Source organism: Peromyscus maniculatus, chromosome 6 (assembly GCF_049852395.1).
Source record: "Peromyscus maniculatus bairdii isolate BWxNUB_F1_BW_parent chromosome 6, HU_Pman_BW_mat_3.1, whole genome shotgun sequence".
Taxonomy (NCBI): domain Eukaryota; kingdom Metazoa; phylum Chordata; class Mammalia; order Rodentia; family Cricetidae; genus Peromyscus; species Peromyscus maniculatus.
Window position 1 is genome coordinate 38,610,861 of NC_134857.1, and position 26,705 is coordinate 38,637,565.

At 35.2% G+C, this 26,705-nt stretch overlaps 1 protein-coding gene across 9 annotated transcripts in view; it reads right to left on the minus strand.

Moving 5' to 3' along the window:
* Nbea (neurobeachin) overlaps positions 1 to 26,705 on the minus strand; it is a 545,747-nt gene that overhangs the window by 373,817 nt on the left and 145,225 nt on the right. For 8 of the 9 annotated variants that reach the window (XM_076574103.1, XM_076574106.1, XM_076574104.1 and 5 more), the window contains 7 exons: positions 17,600 to 17,681; positions 17,272 to 17,395; positions 16,379 to 16,571; positions 12,605 to 13,621; positions 10,801 to 11,018; positions 8,500 to 8,653; positions 1,095 to 1,275 (listed from right to left, as the gene is read on the minus strand). In XM_076574103.1, the coding sequence (XP_076430218.1) occupies positions 1,095 to 1,275; positions 8,500 to 8,653; positions 10,801 to 11,018; positions 12,605 to 13,621; positions 16,379 to 16,571; positions 17,272 to 17,395; positions 17,600 to 17,681 (1,969 nt within the window). Of the gene's footprint in view, positions 1 to 1,094; positions 1,276 to 8,499; positions 8,654 to 10,800; positions 11,019 to 12,604; positions 13,622 to 16,378; positions 16,572 to 17,271; positions 17,396 to 17,599; positions 17,682 to 26,705 lie in introns of those variants that run through there. The other variant, XM_076574110.1, reaches the window with a different exon arrangement.

Here is a 26,705-nt window from a genome sequence, read left to right on the forward strand (position 1 = left end):
CCCATAGAATATATATTAAATAAAATACTCATGTACTTCCAAGTCAAAAGAAACAGATCACCATAGCTTTTCAAACTCCCAAAATAACTCTTCCTAATACTATAATCTTCCATCAGTCACTATTCCAAATGTTCTGTATCACTAAAAATTTTAGCGACATAAAATGCCTATGGGAGGTGTTGGGAAGACAGTATAGTGGGTAAGAGCATTTGCTGTACAGACATAGGCACCTGAAGTCAAATTCCTCATATAAAAAGGTCACTCACACTTGTAACTCTAGTGAGATAAGAGGACATCCTAGCTCCAGGTGCAGTGAAAGACTATTTATTTCAAAGGAATAAAGTGGAGAATGACAGAGAAGGATATTGAACATTATCTTTTGACTTTCACATATGAATGCATTGGTAGGCATACACACACATATACAAACATACATATATACACATATGCTATACATATACACAATCATACATACATTCACAAATTAATATCAACCTTTAAAATGTTTAATAATAAGGCTCTGACTTTACTTCACCTTTCTTGGTGACTACAGAGTACACCTTCTCATTTCAGACATCATCCACTCTAAGGGTTGTAATAGCTCTGCACAGCAGAAAGAGTTTACACTCCTTGTTACTCGCATGTAATCATTATTATAAGAAACATACAGATTTTGGGCCACTGTTTCTCTAACTTCCTTTCTGTCTTCCTTTGGTAATTAATACTGGCCATTAGACTCATGCCTCTCCTATTCTAGGTAAGGGCTCTGCAATACACTATATCCTCAGTTGTTTGCAGGCCAAGGACATAAACAAGGTTCACAAAGCGATCTACATTAAAATCACTTCAATGATAAATACCAGTTTTACTGACTTTGGATAATTCTAAATATGTTTGACTAATATTTGAAGCAACAAATGATTCCATGCAGTCTCCACTGAGAAGATACAAGTTTTTAAAACTGAGCAATTCTGGGAATTACAAGACAGTTACTAAGCTGCAGATTCACCAACCTGAATCAGTGCTTTCTATACCTCAGAGCTGCACAAGTCGACTTAATTACACAGTGTGTACCACTACCTTAGCATACTTACCTAGCCTTAGGCACTGTCTCATTAGCCCTCCAGAAGACATGTTTTTTTCAGCTTCAATCTCACTAAAATTGAGAGAGCTGGCAAACACAAGGACATCAACCATAGCCATGAGGCGGCTGAGGAACGTCACTGCTGTCTCTGCTGACATGCCTTGTGTCACTTCAATGTTTTCCAACTCAGTCTTTAAAAGAGGAGAGTTAACCTTGTTTAAAATTGGGAAATGTGGCACATGTTATATACACTACAGGTGAAAAGAAGTATAGAAAGCGTGCATAAGAATATAGAAAATAAATTAATAATACATATCACAAGACCTTGCCAAATTTCGTTTCCCTACTCACTATTCTTAAACTAAAAAGCCCATTTTAAAATTAGTATTAATTTAAATACTGTATTAGTTGAAGAAAGAACTTCATATAATTTCACAAAGATACTTAGAGACAACCACACATATATTCTTATTCTTGTTTTGGTATAAAAGAGGTATAAAATTAGCCTTTCTCTCCTAAAATCTTCATTTCCATTTACAAATAGATGTTTTCCTTTCTTACAGATATAATGAATAAAGGGAACAATACATAGAAATTTTCTTGTGCTATCAAATAGATGACTGTTAAACTAGAATATATACTATTGACTTTTCTATTTAGAATCATAAACTGAAACACTAAGGATTTCATGTGTCCAATAAGACTAAGTTCGAAATGACCAGAAGGATTGCTCCTTTAGATACCTAACCGATAAATTATGAAACTCTCATTGTAGAGGGAGGAAGGAGTATTGTTAAGCTGAAAGTTAGATTTCACTAAAATATTCTCTATGATAAAATGTTATTTGCTACTTTCAGAGGGAATATTAAAATCTATTTTGTTTCTTAGAATGTGTAACTCCATAAGTTATGAGTAATGGCAACATTTCTTTATTTTTCATTCTATACTAATAACACTATAATGATTTTGATTTTCTCATAACTAGAATTAATTTTCTTAGTGCCAGAAAGAGCAAAGAAAAGATATGCTTTGTAAATAAAAATTCTGTCAAAGTTCCTGAAAATGGGCAAACTATCCATACTGATTTATCTTTAACCAAATGGTAAGGTCAAGCACATGGTAGATGCATGGAATAGCTTCCTGTTCCTACTGGCTTTTACACTGTCTCTGGAAATGCGTCTGCTTACCTATTTGTGCTTTACTGCTGACACAGCATCAAATTAAACAGCTGTGACCAGAGCTTAACAGAAGAAAAGAATTCACTGTAAATCTATTTTCAGTTATTCTAGGATGAAACACTAGCCATTGCTTTACATCAGTCAAGAGTTCTTCTTAATAACTTTTCAATAAATTAGAATTCAGTATATCTGCAGACATGTTCTTAAATTCTTCGTTATTTTAAATTGTTGAAATGTTGAGAGCTCTACCTCACTGTATTACTGCTTTATTTTCCAGTTGGAATCTACAAACCTAACCAGTGAAATATGCTCTGATTTTGAAGCAGTGAATCAGAAAAAAATATTAAGTACATAATTATTAAATTGTCCATGTAAATATGCTCTAATTTTGAAGTAGTGAATCAGAAACAAATATTAAATAAATAAATATTAAATTGTCCATATAATTTGACAGACTTATTTTACCAAAATATCAAAATTGAAAGTAAAAGGTATTCTTAACATGAATAATAATCTAGAAAATGATTCTTATTCCATTCTGTTAATATAATTTACAAACATATTATATAAGCATCCTATGATAAAATTCATTTAATATAATTCTAACTAAATCTTAATATATATATACATATATATATATATATCATCTAATTTGCTGTAACTGGCATTTAAATCTGATTGCACATAGGACTCTATTTTACATTATTTTCATTATATTATGATATTTATTGTAGTGACTAATAAAACAAATACATCAGTGTATTGGAAAAATAATCCTTTTAATGAATTTTTAATACACAAAGATATGTCTGATTAAAAGATGATATGAAAACTCAAAATATAACCAAGTAAAATTTTCATAATTAAAAATAAAATTTAAAAATAAAAAACCTAAAAATTACTGCAAAAGTAATACTAACCTTAGAACCCTGGACATGCATTAGACAAAACAGACAAAAGACCAAAAAAGTACAAGAAAAAAGGAAATTATTAAAATTAAATAAAAATACATGTAAAATTGAAACACAAAATAACATTTTAAAATTATATTATTTTATTAAAAACAAAATTCTCACAATAGATATTTATTTTATAAAGTACATAATTATGATTAAGATTTAATAAGAAAACATTTAAATTTAAACTTATTTTTGTTTGAATAACTGCCCCAAATATATTCACGTGAGCATAGCAAATATAAGAGAAAGAATGCAAATTCTATTTTATATAACAAGTATCTTTTCCTAGCAGATGATTAATGAGACATTTTAAAGAGCAAACACAGAATGCCTCTGTTCAAACCCTAACTCAGTATGGACTTGAGCAGAAATGACTCGGAAATCAGCGTATTTCTTACACCAACTATGTAGACTTCTTCCATGAGGAAATCATATTATAATTAATTTTCTCAAATATTCAGAACCCTTCCTATACAAAACTAAAACATTTATGCCATCACAACTTAAAATTCACTTTGTGTAAGAAAATAACTCACTGATACACTATTAGGCCTATGATATGAGCTTAGGTGGCTGCATATCATCTAAAAGTTTCAGGGCCTTGTTAAGAATCAGGTCTATATAATAAAAACATTATAGGCCTCCCCCCCCCCACCAAAACTACAAAATCCCAATTCTTTGAGTTTTTACAACAAATAAATGTGAGTATAAATTTGAAAATATGCCATTTTCAAGGGTATATTCACTGGGAAAATATATAGAAGATCCGTGAGACTACCACTAAGATAACTACTATGAGATAAACTACATCAAACTCAAAAGTCTCACATTTTCCACCCCTACATCCTGTTACTAAATGACTGTAACTAAGACTGTCATCATGCCTGACATAGAAGAAAATCTTGCTTTCCTTCTCTATGATGATGCATTATTTGAAGAACCAGAAATATCATTTCTATTTTTTTCCTGGGGCAGAAAAAAATTAAACCACATTTGACACTGTGTTCTGATGGTTGACTAATATGGTCAACTTAAAATTTTGAGTGATTGTTGGTCAGTGGTGTTGGTCACTGGGCAGTGGTGGCACACGCCTTTAATCCCAGCACACTGAAAGTAGCAGGTGGATCTCTGAGTCTGAGGCCAGCCTGGTCTACAGAGCGAGTTCCAGGACAGCCAGGACTATACAAAGAAACTATGTCTTAAAAAAGCCAAAATGAAAAAAATAATCTTGAATGATCACAACACAATGTGAAGGAATGTATGACTGACAATGTTCTTTGCTTTTCCATGTTTCCCTTCAATTCTCTGCCTTCATTCATAACTAACTTGAACACTGTGGTAGGAAATAAAAGAAGTAATTCAACTGACTAGTCCTGGAAAACTTAACTCAAAAACTCAACAAAATAGTATTCCTTCCACAAAGCAAACACTGATCAAATTGCATAGCAAGTGGTCCAATTTTATTTGTTTGTTTATTTATTTATAGATAGAGTCTCACTGTGTAGCCCTGGTAGTCTGGAACTCACTATGTAGACCAGGGTGGCCTTGAACTCACAAAGAACTGTAATGACATCTGCTTTTGCTTCTGCAGTCTGGGAATGAAGGCATGCACCATCATGCTGGGCCAAGTGTCTTAATTTATCTTGAATATTAAGGTTAAAACTACTGGTTTATCTTTATTTAAAAAAAATTGTGTGTTATTTACAGAAATAACACACAATTTTAAATAACACAAGTATCTAAAACCTCAATAAATACTGCTTTTTTAGATTGCTTACTATAATATAAGCCACATGCATCTCTAGTCTTAAAGTCTACATTAAGTCATCTCCTTACAGGTAAGATTAATTAAAGAGTTCAAAACTTTCTTTCAGAAAAATGACACTATATGAATAATTCAGAAATGTTTTTCCTACTACACACAGACTGCTGTGGTCATTTACAGTTTCAAGGAAGAAACAGACCACTTTGAATGGGCAGTCCCCTAGAAATAGCAAATAAAAAAACTATTTCTGGTTGAATATCTTGCTATCAAAACGGATTATCAAAAATAGCTATATTATCTCAAACATTCTAAATTCTAGAGTTTTATAAATGAAAGGCTTTTAAAATAAACTGGGATTATTATTCCATCAAACAAATATGTAAAGAGGGAGTTATTGAAGGAATTCAAGAAAGCTCAAAGAGGCTTCCCCATCTAGTATATGTCACATTTACTATCAAATTTGATTTTCAAACACTTTCTTTGGGATAAATATAATTATTATCCCTTAGCCAATTAAACCAAGGTTGAGGCCATGCCCAGCAAATGAAACAGCCCCCATGGAAGCAAAGATTGATCTCATACTGAGGTTAATATCATTTCCATTTAATCCCAACTTCACAAAAATTCATGTCTGAGTCTCACTGAAAAATAAGTCTGTTTCTGAGCAGCAGACCATCAACAAAGAACAGCACTTACCTTGAGGAATAACAAAGGCTACTTCTGGGTTAAGCTTTAGGTTGTTACTCTTAAAATAAAGGACTACAAAAAAGATTTCAATTCTACTTCTGCTTATGATTTTAAAGTTTAATATAGCTGTACATTAAAAATGTCTACTGACAAAAATACTAAAAAAGTATGTATCTTCTAAGAGATAACTACATTTGCTAAAAAATAGTTTATTATACTTACTAGCCACTGAGTCAAATTCAAGTTCCTATTTTATAAAGAATGAATTCTATAATAATAAAGTTTTTATATACATCCCTGTGTTATTCTTGTTTTATGAACAGCATATGCAATGTCAGTGTCTCATACCATAGAGTTCTTAGGATAAACCTATTCCACTCCCACTCAGCTCAGTTCAGCAGATGGCTGTAAGACCTATAAAGTATTTACTATCTAGCTCCACATAGAAAGTTTGCCAGCTACTACTGTCAAAGCTATCATTACTCCCAGATATTAAAAAATACAAAGCTTCATAGACATGAAAATTTGAAAATGATATATGCCTTATTAAAATCCCCAGGACACTAAGACAACAGCGTCGAGTGTTTCTGCTTCATGCACTGGAGCTGATACTCGGACGCTCCTATATGACAGCGCCCTTTTGGTAAATCAGAGCAACCCTAGTGTCTCCTCCCTCTCACCTGTTCCAGAACTCTTGAGGTTTTGTACTTGGTAGTTTTGAGCTGAAAAGCTCATATTTTCAGTGTGGGTTTCATTCTTTATTCAGGCTTCTCCCTCCTTTTCCCACTATATAGCAAGAACACTAAACAATCCAGTAACACTAAAAGAAAATAATATCCTTCACATTTCCACATTATATAGAAAGCATGAGAACAAATATAGATGTTTCTTTTTAAAGAGTTATATAACAGTTATATATATATATATATATATATATATATAACTTATATATAAAACTTTCTTTAAAAAGAAACATACTTATATATTTATATTATATTATATATATTTGTTTTCATAATGAATAACAATAAACATGTTTATTATATTATATAGAATACATTTGTATGTTATATAAATATATAAAATCAAGTGTGTTGCATAACCAAGTACAGGTACAATCAGTTAATGGACCAATTAACAGAAAATAAAGACAAAAAAATTTCGGCAATAAAATTAACTTCCAAATATGCTAAGAACAGTCTAAATAATAGGCAAACTATTATTTTAAAGCCCCATATTACAGTGGTCAAAACTGTATATACAAGTGTTCTTGTTAATCAAACTTTAAAATGCTAGTATCTTATCTTTGTTTTTGTTAAGATATATTGAACTTAAAATAAGCTATATTGAGTGTTAAAGTAGTATACATAACAGGTTTATGAGTTACTGAATTTATTTAATACTTTGAATATTTGACACTAAAATTTTGAAGATATTTAGTAATGTGGATATTTCAAACCTCTGCATATTTTGATAACTTTTTACTAAATTATTTTATAGAATAATCATTTTTGTTCTACACAAAAGTGTAAAAACATTCAATATTTATATTAAAGTAAATACAGTCTGAAAACAAATGATAATTTCATGATTCCACACAGAAAGCATTGTATTTAGTCTTTGATTTATAGAAAAAGCAGCACCCTCCCCGTCTTAATATAAGAATGCCGTTTACCAGAATTTAGTATACATCACTAGAGGAAAGTTGAGACAGGACAGAAGGGATGACAGACCAACGTTAGGCATCAACCTTCTTCACATATCATCCACTCTGTGGAGTGTTATTCCCCAGGCCACTTCCATGGTTTGGTTACTAATTAATTCCACAGGACCCCATTGCTGGTCTGTCCTTTTGCACTGTTCCCAAACTAGCCTGCTTGCTGGATGAATTCATCAGAAACACAGGTATGTATGTGTGCCTGGAGGAAGTGTGTGAGGTTACAGTCTGTTGCAGCTAATATTTTAACTTCAGTGCTTTTCCAGTGGACAGAGTGAGAAGAAGAGCCATGCAGGAAAATCATGTTACTAATGAAATAAATTCTGGATCAATTTGGAAAAATTCCTCACTAAGCAGTAGATGTGTTAATAAATCACAGGGTTGTCTGTGGTGCTGGGGCTTACAAAAGGGTTTCTTATGAGAAGCAGCAAGATGGGCTGCAAGCTAAGTGGAATTCTATATTCCTTCCCATATAATCAAGTTACACCTAAATAAGAGTTATTCTGACATAAGTCAAAAAAATATATATTTTTAAAATTGTGACTCTGGGAATCAAACCAAATAATGACAAATGCTAGGCAGGAGTACTGCCACTCAGCTACAGACACACCAGCCTAGAACTAAATATATATAGAAGATGAAAATTACATATAACTTAATACTGGTCTGCTGCATTTTTAAAAGACATACATGATCAATATTAAATGCTTTCCAAATTGATTATATTAGTATTTTTCATGTTTTATAAAGAAAGAGAAATAGATATTTTAATATAAAATTGGTAATTAAGGTTATATTACATTACAAATGGACTTTAACAGCTTACTATATAAGATTTAAAGAGATACACAGCATATAAAAGTTAAAAAAAATTATATAATTGTAGTTCTTAAAAGATTTCACCAGAAATAATTGAGAAATACTCTAATAAATATACACAATATGACCCAAATACTGGTAAATAAAAGAGACTGGAATGTAAATCTAATAAATGGCATAAGAGTTCCTGTAGGAGACACTGTTAAAAATCTGCTTGTTTTTCAAATGACTGGAATCCTCAACTCATGTCATTACAAAATATAACCACTAGGTGGAGGTAAAGAACTTACAGTTGGTGATGTAGCTGCCGAGAGCAAAGGTAAAATTCCTCCACAGGCAATGATGATATTGTCTACCATTTGGGAAATGAGGTGAATTGTGTTATGTACAAAAATAATGTTTTCATTGCTGTTGACAAAATCCATTACAGACTTTGTAGAATGGCTGAAACAGAAAAAAACACATTTATTTCCTTCATGTAAATGTAAGGGGTTTAGATACTTTATTCAGAATAAAAATTTTAAAATGAAAACAATTACAAAATAGAGAAGTGCTAGACAAATTTAAAATGGAATTATTAAAACAAAAACAACTCATAATTCAGGCATTTTGTCAAAAAGTTATTCCTGCAGGGTTTTGTGTCCATATTTAGAAAATACGCTATTCTTGTTCTTTCTTGGTTTGTTTAAGAATGGACATCAGTACTCCAAAGACTAAACTAACCACAAAAGTAGCCTGGGAAAATAATCCTCCATTTCACATTTCTGATTATTAACTAGCTTCTGAGACATCTGAGTGGCCACATGAATTTAACTAGAACTAGTTTGGTTGCATCTGCTTGTTCTGTGTTAGGAAGCAAACCAGCTGAGAGCCCGCAGAGAGAAAGTTCCAGCTGTGGTTCTGAGCACATCTTTCACACCCATGAAGAAATGTGTGATGTGAAGCATCACTGAGGGAAAACTGGCAGAAGTCCAAGAATTATTGTGAATGAAAAGGGAGGCCACAGAAGAAGTTAGCAGCAGGATTTCCCGTAGAAAACATGCAATGAAGGTGCCAAAGAAATATACTGTTTTAGTGTGATTAGATGTTCTCCTCTAGCCTAAATGTAGTCTTTAAATTTGTATACACTTATGTTTGAAACTTTTCCTGAGCATCCATAAAAAAAGCAAAGACACACAGTTTGTTGTCGGAGGAAATGGGGCAAATCCCATTTTTCCCCTCGTACATAGACTTTCATGTTTAGTCATGCTATTTCTTTTCCTCAGTCATCTAAAGGCACACAGCACGCACCAACATTAGCACGAGTCTACGCCTCGCTTGTGAAGAGAGATCAAACTTAAAGACTCCCTTGGCAAATACACTGGCAACTTCCACAACAGTCATGTCAGCTTCCCACAGATGAGTTGGCCTCACCAGTTACTGGATTGTTAATCAGAATTGATCCACACAGCCTAGTCATTAGAATCATATTTCTTTTTGGGGGATGTTTTCCAAATGAATGTACAACCCTGATAGACAGTATGGAAGAAATTTCTTAAGGGGCTCCATTCAGTAGGAAAAAATGTTGATGAAAAGAAGAAAAGGAAAAAATAGAAAAAGAAGAAGATGGAGAGAGAAGGGAGGGAGAGTCTGCCTTATGAGAGTCTGCCTTTTAACACAGACAACCTCAAGTCACCGCCCTTATCCTAAAGGAAAACCAAGAGAAGTTGGGAAGTCAACTTCAGCCTGAGACGTGACCGAGTGGAACAAATCTCTGAAAACGAGGTATTTTTCCTGCTGACAGCCATCAACTTCCAAAATTTACACACGTGCACATGTGAATGATACATCTCCTGATTGAGAAATGTGAATCTGCTATTAGAAAACTATATTGAAATTTAAAAAAAGTAAACACTGAATTCAGATAGATTTAAACATCCACTAACTGCTTATACATACTGGTTCTAACAACATACATGTTAAAGGCTACTTTAAGATTTTATTTTAGTACTAAGTGTTATTTATTGTTGTTACTTAACAATAATATAGCTCATAGTATTGAGTTTAACAAGAAAATATGCAATTACAGAAGTATAAACAAAAGCTGGTCTTTAATTCTTGAATTGTGTAGAATGAGCAATGCTAGATAGATTTTAAAATTCTGCTCTAACTGTCTTAAGCTAAATTGTTACATACCTAGAGATGTGTGCTCCAAACATCATAAAAAGTATACTTTATATAAATATTTGTCTATTAAAAACTTAAATATTTAATTTTTAAAACAAATTTGTGAATTTTATTGGATGACAGAAATCATTCAATAAAAATATTCATTTTCTCATGCTGGGAAGCTGGCTCAATGATTAAGAGCACTTGTTATTCTTGTGGAGGATCCAAGTTCAATTCCCAGCACCCACATGCTGACTTACAATCATCTGTAACTCCAGTTCCAGAATATCCAACACCCTCCTTTGACCTTAGCAGGTACCAGGCCATGCACATTGTAGGCAGACACAGATACAAAGCAAAATAAACACACATGCAAAATAAAAATAAAAAAATTCAATTTCTCAAATGAAGGTGATCAAAATATAGAAAAGAAATAGTTGTACCTTCTCCACACATGAACATCTGTCTCTAACGCAAACAACAGGTCAGTGAGAAGCCGCTGGTGCATTGGAGACCACTTAAACTCCGGAATCCGGAACATGGTAGTCCGGGGGCCAGGACTGAACTGACGCCGCTGTTCCTCAGTCATTGGCATTCCCCGAAATCCTAAGTCAACTCGGAGATCTCGGTCTTGTTGGGTAACAGACCGGCCCTGAACAGCCTATACAAAGAGAAGGTAAACTTTTGTGGAGCACAAAAGAGATGTGAGATTCAAAAACCAGTGTGCATAACAGAGTGAGTAGGAGCCTTACATGTGACTTTAGTAGGTGAGTGCATTTCAAACACCTGCACAGAAATCCTTTAGATTCATCTAAAGTCTGCTATTGGGGCTTCTGCTTTGATACTGCAGAATCTAACCAAGGTCATCAAAAAACAGCTCTAAAGTTCTCACTTAAAACCAGATCCCTTTTCCCTAATCACAGATCTTCACACTAGTATAAGATGACCTTTGTGGAACTTAGTATGCATGAATAGGGGCAATGGATACACACCATCAATTAATTATAACTAAAAATACTCGGTAAAGAAATATCACTGGAGGGACTGAAATTAACTTCAAAGTGCATTTCATTCACAATACTTCAATAAAAAACAAACACACTGTATGATGTAAGAAAAGAAGCCAGAAAAATGCCTGTGCATTCTCAATGAAAAATAGGCAAACCTAAGGAATATTATGCCTAGTAAGCAATGATCTGGTTTTTTTTATTTGAAATCTCACCTTGTTCAATATCCTCTCTCCCTGCCAATTATCACTGTAGTACAACTGCCACCAAAATGGAAATTGGCAGTTAAACAAAAAATAAACACACCTTTCCCACATATAGAATATACACTCCAGTACTCTTACTAGAGTACAAAGACAAGAGTAAGACATGGTTTATTCTTTCCAGTATAGGTGGAATGGAAACAAACTTACCATGAAGAGGCAGGAGGAAAGTCCATAGGGTTTTAACGGAATTCAAATCCTTAAATGTCATTATAATCTCATCAATTTCTAACCATAAATATTGATTTAGTCCAAAAATTAAGTAGTCACAAGTTTGTCTCACAAGACATAGTGTTTTTGTTGTTGTTGTTTTGTTTTGTTTTAGCTGTACTACAAACTGTCCAAAACCACAGCACTAACCACCAGGCCTAAGCAGCTTCCTTTTTAAAAGTAACAAGTTCTACTGCTGTGTTTGCAAAGAAAGTTCTCATTGCTCCTAACTCCACATATTCTCAGCTATGTTACCTACCTCCCAAAGTGTGGTTGAGGACTGAATCTGAAAACATCTACAGTGTCTGGAGCACAGTAGGCATGGACAGATAACAGTCCTTTCCCTATTGTTCATGCATCTGTTCAAGCTGGCTGCAAGTCCTTTTTCTATAATCCCCAGAACAGGACTGGCCTGGAGTACAAGGTTAGAATGAAGAGCTCAAGTACAAAGGTATAAATGTAGACACAAACTGTAAGAATGGGCAGAAGACCTTAGCAGTCATATTTTAATCTACTACAGTGTCTTATATGACAGAAGAGTCAGAGACCCAAAGAGGCTGAGCAAAATTAAGAGAAATGTGGCAGAATTGGTAGTATAAGTCAGATCACTTGAATTTCATATGTATATGCCATAGCACGCAGTTCTGTAAGTTATAAATTACATGAATTTAAGTGTAGTGTCATTCTAGGAAACCACTTTGCACCTAACAACTCAATGCCTATCTGATTCTTTTGTTTACTTCTAGGAATCACATGGGATGGCTTACTTGTGTTGTAGTAGTAGTCTGGATTTTTCGGATTTCCTTTCCTGATTCTTTGCCATCATCAGATCGCTCAGTGTCTGAAATTATACTTCCCGCATCAATATTTGGTACAATTTTGCTATTGGAAGACTCTGTTTCCAGAGTTGTAGCAGTCATTTCAGCATAGTCTAATCCCTTAACTGATGATGCTAAGTCTCTTTCAGAGACACTGCTCACTCCATCTGAAGTCGTATGGATTCTGAAGTCTTTCTCTTCTATTATGCTTGATGTGCAAGTTAAATCTACACTTGCAGTCATGTGAGCAAGCAATCCAAGATCATCACTGACACCAAGATGTACTTGGGTGTCTTGAATATTCGGGATAATATGATTGCTAGAAAGTTCTGGAAGCAGTTTTTCTTCCTGTTTCGGTATTTTATCAAAGAGGAAGGATGTGCTAGTATTAGGAAGCTCCTCCTTCTCATCCGCTAGTGTAATCAACGGACCATTGTCCTTCTCTTCATTTTTTTTAATAATACCCACACTTCCATGCACATTGTTCTGGAGTTTCTCAACAGCAGCACTGTAAACATTATCCAACAAGGACTCCACTTCCACGAGGGCACCATTCTCTCCGCCCACCAATGTCTCCGGCGATAAATCCATATCATCAAGTTTTACTTCTGTTGCTTCCACTTTCTCTGCTTTTATATCAACTAGCAGATCATGCACTTCCACATGCACTCCACTGCTAGGTCTATCTGAACTTCCAAGAATATCATCTGACACTTTGGTTGACATGAGCAAGTCTCTTGTATCTGTGCTAACTGGGTAGTCTGTCTCACTCTCGGGGCTCTGGCTTTGGGAAAGGTCTTCTATCTCCCGGATTTCCATTCCTCCTTTTGCTCCGGTTGTCTGTGATGAAAGACCAGAGATAGTGCTCACATTTCCTTTCTTTCCCTTCTTAATGTTTTCCTCCTCTTGTCGTTGGTATTCCTCATACATTTTGGCCAGATATTCTTTGTGTGCTTCGTAAGTAACCTAGGAAATAAGTAAAGAAAAAACTGAGGTGTCTTGTATATTCCAAGAGAAAGATGGAATTAAGAGAAATAAAATTCAGTAATAATAGCAAAATGGTACAATTACTTTAAGATTTAGTTTTATTAAATAAATGGTTTTATTACATGATTGGGAACAATGATGAAATACAGCAATACATTATTTCCTGACTTGTCTCTAATCATATAGGTAGCTGCAATATTAAGGTTCCTTTGTGCAGGTTAAGTATTCCAATATTAACCAACATCATATGATACCTAACTTGTGAACACTGTTTAGGCTTAATGACTTGGCAGGTCATAATATCCAATATCACAACTACTATCACTATGCCAGCTTTCACGTGGCTACTGTATTATTTTTACCCATCACAACCACTACTGAAAGTACCTCACATAGACCTGTAAACAGACATTTCTAAGGCACTACATAATTTTTATATGTAGACAGGTGACTAAATCAGAAACATCAGTATATGATCTACGCATGGACTTGCAATATCTTTTTCTTTGTTACATTAAAACTTATTAAAGCAATGACAAATGCAAGGTGTGCATATGCAAAATGTAGGACTACAACAGGGAATATAAATTCTTCTAAATTTTTCTAATGTTAAAAAATCTTTTCTTATAGGTACACAAATTTAATTTATATTAATCTGTGGACTAACAGGGTTCTTGGTTGACCTTTCTCTAAAGATATGAAACCTATTTCCTACAAAAGAAACTTCCCAATCATGGGGGCTGGCAACTTGTTACTCAAAGGCCACATCAGTTTGTCATCTATTTTGATAAGTAAAATTTTCTTATAATACCACCATGTTAACGGATGTACTTGTTCTCTGTGTCTGCTTTCACACTAAACAGATGAGTTGAGCAGCTTCATCAGAGGCAGGCCAGAAAGCCTAAAACATGTATTATCTGGTTTCTAAAATAATTTTTCTAATTCATATTAAAAATAACTATATGAGCTTTCTAAACCACAAACCTTAATTCCAACATAACTCGATTCAGCCTAATTTTGGATGTCCATGTTTCTTCTGGGTGCTACTGGTTGAGGAAATCACAACTTTGAATTACTAGAATATAATGTGTGCATAAATTTACTACTCTCCTTACCAAAGACAAATGATACTCAAAATTTAATAAGGATAGAATCTTAGAATAATTAAAAAATATTAAAAGATACTATATAGTGGTTTAAATAAGTATTGTCCCCATAGGCCCATATTTTTGAATGCTTAGTCACCAGGGAATGGCATTATTTGAGAAGGATAAGAAGGATCAGGAGGTGTAGCCTTGATGAAGTAGGTGTGCCCTTGTTGAAGGAAGTATGTCACTGGGGGTGGGCTTTGAGGTTTCAAAAGCCCCCATTAGGCCCAGTACCTACTGTCTGTGGATCAGAATGTAGCTCTCAGCTACTTCTCCAGCACCATGACTGCCTGTCTGCTACCATGCTTCCTGTAATGATGATAATGGACTTACCTCTGAAACTGAAAGCAAGCCCCAAAATAAATGTTTTCTTTTATAAGGATTACCTAGTTCATGGTGTCTCTCTTCACAGCAATAGAACACTGACTACACCACTACAATTAAAAATATTAAAAGTGCATGCCTTTAGTCCCAACACCAGGGAGGCAGAAGCATCGAGACCTTTGTGAATTTGAGCTCAGTTTGGTCTATATAGCAAGTTCCCAGGCCAGCCAAAATTACATGGTAAGACTGTCTCAAAATATATATATATATATATATATATATATATATATATATATATATATATATATATATTTGAAGTATATATATTAAGAAAAAACTACATATGTGTACAGACACACACACACACACACACACACACACACACACACACACGTGGAAGGTAGGTACATTCACAAGGCATTGACACTGACATGTCTTCCTCAATCACTTTTGGCACCTCATTTTTTGAGACAGCATTTCTTACTGAACTGGGATGCATGGTTTTGGCTAGAGTGATTGGTTGGCCAAAGAACCCTTGGGATTTACCTATCATGCTCTCCAGCACTGGAGTGGAAGTGTGTGCAGCCATGCCTAGCCTGTTATGTGGATGAAGGGGATCCAAATTCAGGTCCTGAGGCTTGTATAGAAAGTACTTTATCCACTTAGCTAAGTCCCACTTGTTATTTATTTATTATTTACAAGTATTTATTATTCACTTGAGAATGAAATCTGATTACTTTAAAAGCATCTATAGAAGTACATTTCAGCTACTATTTCATGAAATATGCTTGTAAGATTTGAGTATGGTTTGGTTAAAAAAAAAAAAAACCTGGTTGAGCCCCAAGTTCTCACATCTGTGACAAACATATATAGTGAAATTCCAAATTAAGGGGACACTGAGATGGCCATCAGGGAAAAGTGCTTGCCACCAAGCCTGATGACCTGAGTTTAATTCCTGAACCCAGAAAGTAGAAGGAGAGACCCGGCTCCCACCATCCCGAATTCAAGTGGGCGCCCACACATGCACTTTATCTTTTAAGTGTTATTAAAACTAAATTTCTAAATTACAAACTTTATGTTTGAATTAAATGATCTTGAAACCACCTTCAAGCTCTAGAGTCTCAACCAAGGGGCAGAAAAAGCACAAAGTCAAAACAAGGATAAAGGAATGGGCATAACTGAGAATGGCCACCAGGTGGCACCAGATGAGAGTTTATAGCCATTGCTGAAACTTCAATGACAGAACAAGCTGGGTCCCTGTTACCTTGGAATGGGCTATTGAGAGTGTGTCCACCCAGACTCTCCAGCCTCCCCATTCATATTTTATTGCATGATACAAAAGAATCCGGAAGATGTTGTAGACCATCTCAGTAATCTTCTGTTCCTCAGAACTTTTTGGATTGATATAGCCAAGAGAAAACATCCAATCCTGCCACACTGAACACTGCAGTAAGCATCTAAGTAGGAAAAAGAGCTCATTAAAAATATCAAAATTACAATTTACTACTGTGAAATGTAGATAAAATAAAATAATAAAAATATAATCTGAGTACAAAATTATTCTATGTATTCTGTAACTTCCATAAATTTCTTTCTTTCTTAGAAAATTTGAATTATTAATCAAAATCACTTCCTAACTCTTCTTGGTCAGAGTTCTCACCAACTTTAGCAATCACAATGCACTCAATTTGCTCTATAGGCACCCCAATCCAACTTCACTACCTGGGCACCACAATGCTTCACATACAACATATAAAACTTGATAGAAGCTTAGGAAATGACCACAGACAAGTTCACGGACTCAGACTGCACAACATGTCTGAGCTTTGAATGCATAACAACAATTGGTGACATGATGGAAAAAAACAGTGAACACAGGCAAACCAACACAGTGAGTATTAAATGCACTGCTGGTGAGAAAAATGTATCAGGGACAGTTGACTACATTCTCAGTACAATTCTGTATATTTGCATATGCATACATATATTTAATTAAATATACTAGGACAACCAAATAAAAGCATATACAATTGGAAAAAGCATGCTTTTTCAAATGATTAAGAGTATTTAACAAAATATTTGAATTTTTTATTTTAAAATGATTGAAAATCAAGCACAGAAAAAATATTAAGCTAGAATAAAATCCAGACTGTTTACCTTCTGTTTTCACGGCTGTTACTGAAAAGCTTAATCATGTCAGATAAAAACAACCGACGAACTTCCATCAATTCTGCACTTGGTGTCGAGTTTTTTAACAAAGTTGCCACCACCTTAAGAATCACTATAAACAACCAAAATCTGAATTAAAATGTAAAAGGGTAAGTAAGACATATCACATTCAGTAATTTTCAACTAAATGCTTAGCTCTGGCAATGGAATTGTAACTGTTAAAAAATGCGGACACCAGAAGGACCACAAGCTCCGATTTAGTCCCATACATAATCATATAACCACCATGGAATAGTAAAGAGTGGAATCTGCTCACTTGGGTTCTGAATTTTCACTGTAGAGTCTGGCTCCGGGTGTGGTTTATGCACAACTTGAGTACACACTTGCTCTGTTAAGATCTGAAAGATGAAAAATTTGATTCATTTAGAGAGAAAAAATTAAAACTGCCAAATATAGCTATATAACAAAAGAATCTCTAAAAGATTTAGAATAATTTCAAGTCAAAAGAAATATCTCTCCCAAAAGAGCTTTCTAATAAATGACATATATCCCTAAACTCTAAAATCTATATACCTCAAATTTTACTTACTTTGGATAAAGACAAAAGCCAGACACTGTATCTATAGAAGGAAAGAATAATTAGCTAATATAAATTTGTTCTGTTTGAAATATGCTTTCAGTATACACTTTTAATACAGCCCTTTTTTGAATTATAAACACTGATGTTTTGTGTCATGTTAATAAAAAAATCAGCGAATGTTAACAAAATTATGCCTCATACAGAAATCTACAATTTATATTTCTATTTTTGACTAAAATGGAGGTTTAAAACCCTTAAGAATAATTTTGCACATCTTGGTTATGTTCCCATGGTTAGCACCAGAAACTGACACACATCAGTAGTCATCAAGTGACAGAATGAATAACTGAGTCATATATAAATAATGAATGTGTGTGGTTGCTCATGTATTCTAGGCTTTAATCATTCTTGTCTCTATTCTTACATCTATCTACCTACCTGTCTCTCTATATACATATAATTCAGTAGAGATGCATTTCACTAAACACGGCATTTCCTATCAATGACAATTTTCTACTTAGAGCTAACATGTTAAACTCTGAATAACCTTAAAAAACAGTTCAACACAGTATCAATACAAAAAAATCATGGCAAAAATATCAGTGTTAATTTTGTAATCAGTTATGTAGAGCTCTTAGGTAAAATTAGACTAGAAAGAGCAAGTTAGAATACAGGGGTGATAGCTTCTGAGAAGAGAACCATGACATTCAGAAGGGAAGCACTTTTCTTTCATTTTTATCAGAGTACAAAGAGGACAGGAAATTTACATAGATAAATGAGGGATATATCTGAAAAATGTATTGACTTGAAATAAGACATTGGTCTATTATTACTTAAGTGATAAATACTGGATAGAATTACCCATACTTTTGTTTAAAAATAAACAGTGTTAAACTAAAGTGTCAGAATGCTTTCTGAATAGCGTACTCTAAGCATGAATTTCTACATGGAGCTGACACATGAGATAAAAATCTATTTGAATAATACATATCAAAGAACAGTGGCTGGTATATACCTAAAAGGAGTTTCCAAACCAACTTTCCTCAAAATCACAAAGGACAAAATTCCAGATAATTCTTGTTATAAAGATGATACTCAAAATAACTGCACACTTGCAGGTGAGACATCAGACCATGTTCCCTTATGATAGAATCTTCCAACCCTTCTTAACCAAGAGAGAATAAGTCACACTGTACAGGAAACACAATCTGGCTTAAGGCACCACTGATTTTCCTGTTGTCTTTTCAAAGCTCGGCTCTGTCATGTGACACTGGAGACAGTAATGGTAGTGCTTATCCATAAACCTGCTACCAAGATTACAGTGTACCTGTGTGAAAGCACTCTTATGACTACAGCATGTTCAAATATGAAAGATTTATACAAGTTATACAAATATACTTAGGAACTGACTTCAGCATGTATTTGTTAAGTACCAGTTACGTGCCCACACACTACTTAATGTTTGGAGGTGGAAAACAGTTGTTAAGTGGAGCTACATTTCTAGCATCAATTTACTTAATTAATGTTCTGGAAACAGGTACAAATGCATGCTTCTATTAAGCAATAAAACATGGGAAACTGTCATTAAGAACCTATGTGAGATTTTAAAAGAGGGAAGGAAATAATGTGTATAAAATGGGGAGAAATGAATATAGGTATAAACCTTTTAATGGCAGTTTAAGACTCAAAGTGATCCCTGAAGATTCTACTGACTTATACGAGGGATATACAGAAGTTAAGCCCTTACCCTAAACTAAAACAAAATAAGATGAAGAAGTCCTCATGAATTTTGTATGATTCAACACTTACAGTGAAGTCACATGTGACGACAGGTGGCAGTTGTGTTGGAAAGAATAGAGAAAGACTGAATTCTAAGCACAGAGGTATCTTTATAAATGTGATGTTTAGAGATACAGATCTCAATGCAGTGCTAAGCATTAAATTTTATTTCGTATTCCTTATGTTACTGGAAGATGTTAGTCTAAAGTGCTAGCTATGAGAGCTTCCTTTGTGACTTACTGACTCCCAATGCTCACTGGGTATCTCTGTCATTGTTTCTTGATATTTTTCACTGCCTCATAATTTATATGATGTTGACTAGAAGATTTTGGTAAAAACCATGGACATTTGTACAACAGTGGTAGGACTGTTATGAAGACAATTAACCACACTGATAAGATTTGAGGCCCATTTCATAAGAGGAAATCCATAGCTGGTACTTTGAACTTGCTCAAAAGTCCATGGCAAGGCAGTTCCTGGGCCCTATGGGATAACTTAATTCTGCTGGTTAACTAAATTGACAGCACACCCAACTGCCCTCTAAACTATGTTTATATCCATTGGCAATTACCACTCTCAGCCTTAATCAGAGAAGCTCTCTTTCCAGTGAATGGTGGTAAATAGAGAGCCTCACTGATATGCAAGATGCTGAGAACAAGTGATGGACAAGTGCTCAAACCTAAACCAGACATTCACACCCTCTTCTGCAAGGCTCAGGAAACACTGTGGTGTGGTGATATTATATTTGTGCTGAAATGTGATATTTTATTTGTTTGTTAATAAATAAAGTTTGCCTGGAGATCAGAGGTCATAGCCAGCCATGAACAGAAGTCAGGCGGTGGTGGCACACACCCTTAATCCAATCACATGGCAGTCAGAGTCTCTGTGTGTTCAAGGACACAGCCAAGCATGGTGACGCACACCTTTAATCCCAGTACCAACCATAGAGACCTGGAGGTCTGTATAGACAGGCAGTGACGAGGAAGTGATGTAGCTGGGTTTAAAGCCAATTAGAAGGCAGAACAGCAAGGCAATAAAGGCACAGGTTGAACAGGAAGAAGCTGGTTTGGCTTTCTTGGGAAGCTATGGCAACGTGGTGAGCGAAGGTTAGTTGGTGGCTACCACTCTGATTTCTATGGCTTTCTCCCCTGTATTTGGCTCTTTGTTTCTCATTTAATAAGACTGTTTAGAAATTCATCTACACTGTGGAGGAGGAAGCTTAAAGAATGTTAGAGTCAGAAGATAGGGGAAAGGGCTGAGAAATGCCATCTTCTAGGCAATATACATCAACTGCAATCAAGAGCTTCCCACAACTATGGATGACTGAACTTGGTCTGAAGAAGGATACCCCATCAACAGTCAGGCAAGGATGGGGCAAGTACTTGGGATGGCCACTAACAAACTATTTCCTACTGTGGTAATTTGAATAAGAATGGCCCCCAAGGGCTTATATATTTGAATTATTGGTCAATAGTTGGTGGAACTGTTTGGGAAGAATTAGGAGGTGTGATCTTGTTGAAGGAGATGTCTCACTGGAAGTGGGCTATAGGGTTTCAAAAGCTCAGACCATTTCTCGATGGCTTTCTTCCTCCTACTGGGGGATAAGTATATAAGCTCTTAGCTACTGCTCTAGGACTATGCATAACTGCCTACCTGATGCCATGTTCCCCACAATGATGGCTATGGACTCACCCTCTGAAACTATAAGCCCCCAATAGACTCTTTCTTCTATAAGTTGTCTTTGTCATAGTGTCCTATCACAGAAACAGAAAAGTAACTAAGACACCTATTGATAGATTCAGAGAATGGGAGATCACTGCCTTTAGCTATGTACCCAGCACTGTGACCCCATCAGGCTCCAATGGAAAATTCTAATTGGGAGGTCACACAGATGGCCCTCATTAAGCTAAATGGGTCACAAAATAAAACCAAAAGTAATGATCTTGGAAAAGGTCAGGTAAGGAAAAGTAGGCACTGACAAGGGAGAATGAGAGAAGAAAATGTGGAAGAGAGTAACCAGAATGAATTATATACATTCATGTATAAAAATTCAAAGAACTAAATTAATGAAAAAATACTTGTTGAAAAAGTCTGATTTTAGTTTAATAGACACTATTTTATGTACATATTATCTGAAATACGAGTTTTAAATGAAATACTTTTTATCATAATAGGACACTGACTTAAATAACATATATTTGATTATTGTCTGTTAATTCTATCATAAGTTTAGTTTTTTGTTTGTTTGGTTGGTTTGTACGTTTGGGTTTTTTTGTTGTTGTTTGTGTTTTGGTTTTGTGTTTTGGTTTTTTAAGACATGGTTTTTCTGTAATCAGCTCTGGGTGTCCTAGAACTCAGCTGGTAGACCAGACTGGCCTAAAACTCACAGAGATCCATCTGCCTCTGCTTCCTGAGTGCTGGGATTAAAGGCGTGCGCCACCACCACCATCTGGCTGAATTTAGTTATTTTGCAATAAATGACAGCAGCCCCAATGATACAATCTTCAAACTGTGATGACCCAGAAATAGCAATTCATTCAAACACAATTTCATAATTCAACATGTCCTGTTGGTAACACTGACTAAAGCCTAAGTGAAGAAACTTATACTGCTGAGTAGAATCAGCAGGGCTGAACAATCAGACACTGTCTTCCTTTTAGTATATTTACATTAATTCTACCTTTTGAAATGAGTTCATTAATAACTCAAAATCCTTCAAAACTTATTTCTATCCATCATGATTATCATTTAAAGACATACATAGTGACCAACTGATACAAGAACCCAGTTTTTTTTTATTCCCATTTTAGAGTCTCTGAATCATACACTGTCAGAGGATTCACACCTATTGCATTTTTTCCACTCTAATAGAGTCAGAAACAGCTTGGCTTTGCTTAATGAAACAGAGACCCAAACCTGGATCTCAGCAGCAAAACATGTACTGGTGTTTGGTAAGATGTTGCTGTATTCAGCATTGAGCCAGTCTCAGGAAGTCCAACAGAAATTCGAGTGTACATATGAACATGGTATGTTATAGTTTTAAGGCTAGGAGCATACAATTAACTTTCAAATTTAAAATGTTATGCTACACTGCACTGTTACTTCCATATAAGGATTCATTGACTTCCTATTCGATTGTCAATAATAACAAAACAAGCAGAGGGTCAGAAATTCACATAAGTAAATGCTGAAAAACCCAAATAAGCATCATAAACCAAAGCAAACTAACTGGTTAGAAAATGAAGACACAGACAAAGTAAATCAATACTAGACATCAGCATTCACAGCCCATATTTGACACTGTAGCAAGGCTTTGGTTCAAAAGAAAATTTTCATGTAACTTATTGAAGGCAATTTTGCTATTTTTGCCTCTTAGGTACATGTAACCTACCTATTTCATGAGCATATGTTATTGGGAAAAATTATGTAATCTTGAGTCTCAGTATGTCTTTAAGAATTGATAAAAATATCAATAACCATATGCTGATTTTAAGACTTGAGGTAATAGACACATAGCATTCACAAAAAGTAATGTCCTAAGAAGTACCAAAAAAAAAAAGGAGTTACTATTATGAAGATATACAGTATCAGTCACTGTCTCAAAACACAAAGGAGAATGGAAGGAAACCACCTCAACACACTGCACAGTACAATCCACTCTATGGTTATTTATTCAGTTCTGCATGTACTTCTTAAAAAGGGAAAGTTGAATAATTCAAAAATAGCACTGGTAGCTGATAGAGTCTACAAATCAAGCAATCTGAGGAATGACTAACAACAGTGAGCATGATAAATTCAGAAGCGGTAAAACAGAGACCAAGATGTTTCATTGTTACCCACTCCTTTGTCTGTACATGGAAGCAGGTGAGAAAAGATGGCATAAAATAGCAAAACATAATGCTGTAGATGAAGGGTCAGCAGACCAAGGCCTGGGACCATATGCAGCCAAACTTTCCTGTAACGCAGTCTTATTGGAATATAGCCCATTTGAGTCATATCACCATGGCTCCTTCTGAGAATCATATAACCAACAAAGCCTAAATATATTTACTGTCTCATTATCTGAAACAACTACTCTTACTTCCTATAAGTCAATAATACTGTAATAAAAAGATACATTAGTTAAGATATTATTAAATATTGAAAAGGGCTAAAGGCTATGTATAAGATGATATGCTGTAAGAGTTAGAAGTGTGATTGAGAATCTTTATACTTATTTTGAGTAGTAATGGAGGCACATTTTATTTTGTATGTTTATAATGAATGCATGTTAGCTCTCTTCATATATCATAAGTAAAACACACTGTTTAATAAAGACAGCAGAGAGGAGCTACATTTCTCTGTTGCAGAAGTGTCAAGGTCAGCAAACACTAGTTAGGATGATATGGGTGATAGTCCTATGACACATACTTGACAGGGTTACAACGTTGCAGTCATTCATGACTATACTTGCACATGTTTAGATTCCCAGACTTTATTTATGGATACCGAACACAATTAAACTATCTCACTTGAGAACTGTGCAAAACATGGAAGGGAACCAAATATGGTCCACAGTTTACATGAAAAAGGGAGTTGGAATTTGCCCTATATTATTTTGAAATCTACAAAAATATATATAATGATATATATTTTATATGTTCCAAAAGCTGCTTTTCTGAGTTTAATAATGTTGATGAATATTTTGACATAACTATAGCTCCCATGTAAGAGACACAAGGCCTTGCTGTCTATGCCCATAACAAAGAATCCACAATTCACTGTCTCTTAAAATTGTGAGTTAAGAAATAATGTCCTTCTAATCAGAAATGACAGGTGCACATTATTATTTTTTAAAAAATAAACTTAAAGTAAGATTTGGTAAGTCAAGTGCTGTGGATATGTTCTGTATGCTGTAAATGTGTTGCTCTGATTGGTTGATAAATAAAATGCTGATTGGCCAGTAGCCAGGCAGGAAGTATAGGCAGGACAATTAGAAAAGAGAATTCTGGGAACAGGAAGGCTGAGGTCAGGAGACGCTGCCAGCTGCCACTGCCGACATGAGAAGAAAGATGTCAAGTACCAGTAAGCCACAAGCCACGTGGCAACTTATAGATTAACAGAAATGGGTTAATTTAAGATATAACAACTAGATAGCAAGAAGCTTGCCATGGCCATACAGTTTATAAGTAATATAAGTCTCTGTGTGTTTACTTGGGTCTGAGTGGCTGCAGGCCCCGGCAGGACTGGAGAAATCTCCAGCAACAGGCAAGTGTCATGTGAATCACTGTTGAGTTACTGCACTACCATAATTCCTAAAGAATCAGGCTGTAGTACAAAGTAAGGAGGGGATGACAAAAACTGCTGCAGGGAATGTCAAAACCAATCAGCATCAAGCCAATAAAACTATACATGGACCATGAAATTTGCATCTCATATAAGATTTCCATATAGCATATTAGTCTGTTTTTTATTATTTCCAACCCTTAAGAAGATAAAAAATATCCTTCACTTGTATATGCTTGCTAAAACACTACAGAAGCAAGGGAAACTCACTAAAGACAAAATGAAGAAAGTAGAATTCAAGTGAATATACAGGAACAGACCTGACATTTTACTGGTGTTTGTAAGGCAGCATAAGTGCAGGTTACTTTGTGTGGTGGTTTGAATGAGAATGGCTTCTGTGGCTAATATATTTTCATGTTTACTCCCTCAGCTGGTGAACTGTTTGGAAAGATTAAGAGGTGTGGCCTTAATAGAGTATGTGTGGCCTTGTTAGAGGAGATATGTCACTAGAGGTGGGCACTGAGGCTTCAAAAGACCACCAGTCAGTGGATTGCCTTGAAGACCCCAAGATGTAGAGATGCCAGAGCTGTATGATACCTGCCAAGGAAAGCTGATAACAAGGAACAGAACCAGTCCAACAGAAAGAAGTGTGTTGCCGTCAACAAAGCTGAATACAGATAGAGATCTAAAGAGCATTTTGACATCACACATGGAGATGCAGAGTTTGGAGTTTGCCCAGCTTGTTTTCAGTCTTCCTTTGGTTCAATATTTCCTCATTATGCTCCCTTCCCTATGTTTTGGAATGATAATGTATATTCTGTGCCATTATATGTTGGAAGTCTGTCTTGTGGAATATAACTTTAACTAGGCAAAGATATTACATTTGTTTATGCTGCAGAATATTACTTTGACAGTGTAAAGGTGTGTTACATTTGTTTATGCTGCACTTGTTTAATTATGAAAAGATGTGTTGCTATTTCACATTGCCTGCCTAAGGCACCTGACTGGTCTAAGAAAAAGCTGAATGGGGCTGGGTGGTGGTGGTGCATGCCTTTAATCCCAGCATTTGGGAGGCAGAGGCAGGTGAATCTCTGAGTTCATAGACAGCTTGGTCTACAATGTGAGTTCCAGGACAGGCACCAAAAGCTAAACAGAGAAACCCTGTCTTGAAAAAACAAAAAAGCTGAAGGGCAATAGTTAGGAAGAGAAAGGATAGGCAGATCTGGAGAGCAGAGAAAATAAATAGGAAGAGGAATCCGGAGAGAAAAGAACGACAGGAGAGAATGAGGGAGAAAGAAAGGCAGACATCCTGGGTGCGTCAGCCAGGTAGCCATCGGCCAGCTAGACACAGATATATTGAAAGAAAGGTAAAAAGTCTTGAGGCAAAATGTAGATAAAGTGAAACAGATTAAAATAAGAGCTAAGCTAAGGCCCAGCAGTCAAAACTAGTAAGTCTCTCTGTTATGATTTAGGAACTGGTTGGTGGTCCAAAAGAAAAAGCCTGCTACAAATATGTGATTTGCTTTTTGATTTTAATTTCACAGGGGATTACAGTCAAGAGATTGCCATGAGTCTCAGAAGAGACTTTGTACTTTGAAACAACTTTGAGACTGTTACAGACTATGGGTACTGTTGAAGTTGGACTGAGTACATTTTTGCATTATGATATGGCTACAAACTTTTGAGGGGCAGGGAATGGAATGTGGTGGTTTGAAAGAAAACGACCCCCAAAGGGAGTGGCACTTTTAAGGAAGTGTGGCTTTGTTGGAGTAGATTTGGTCTTGTTGGAGGAAGTGTG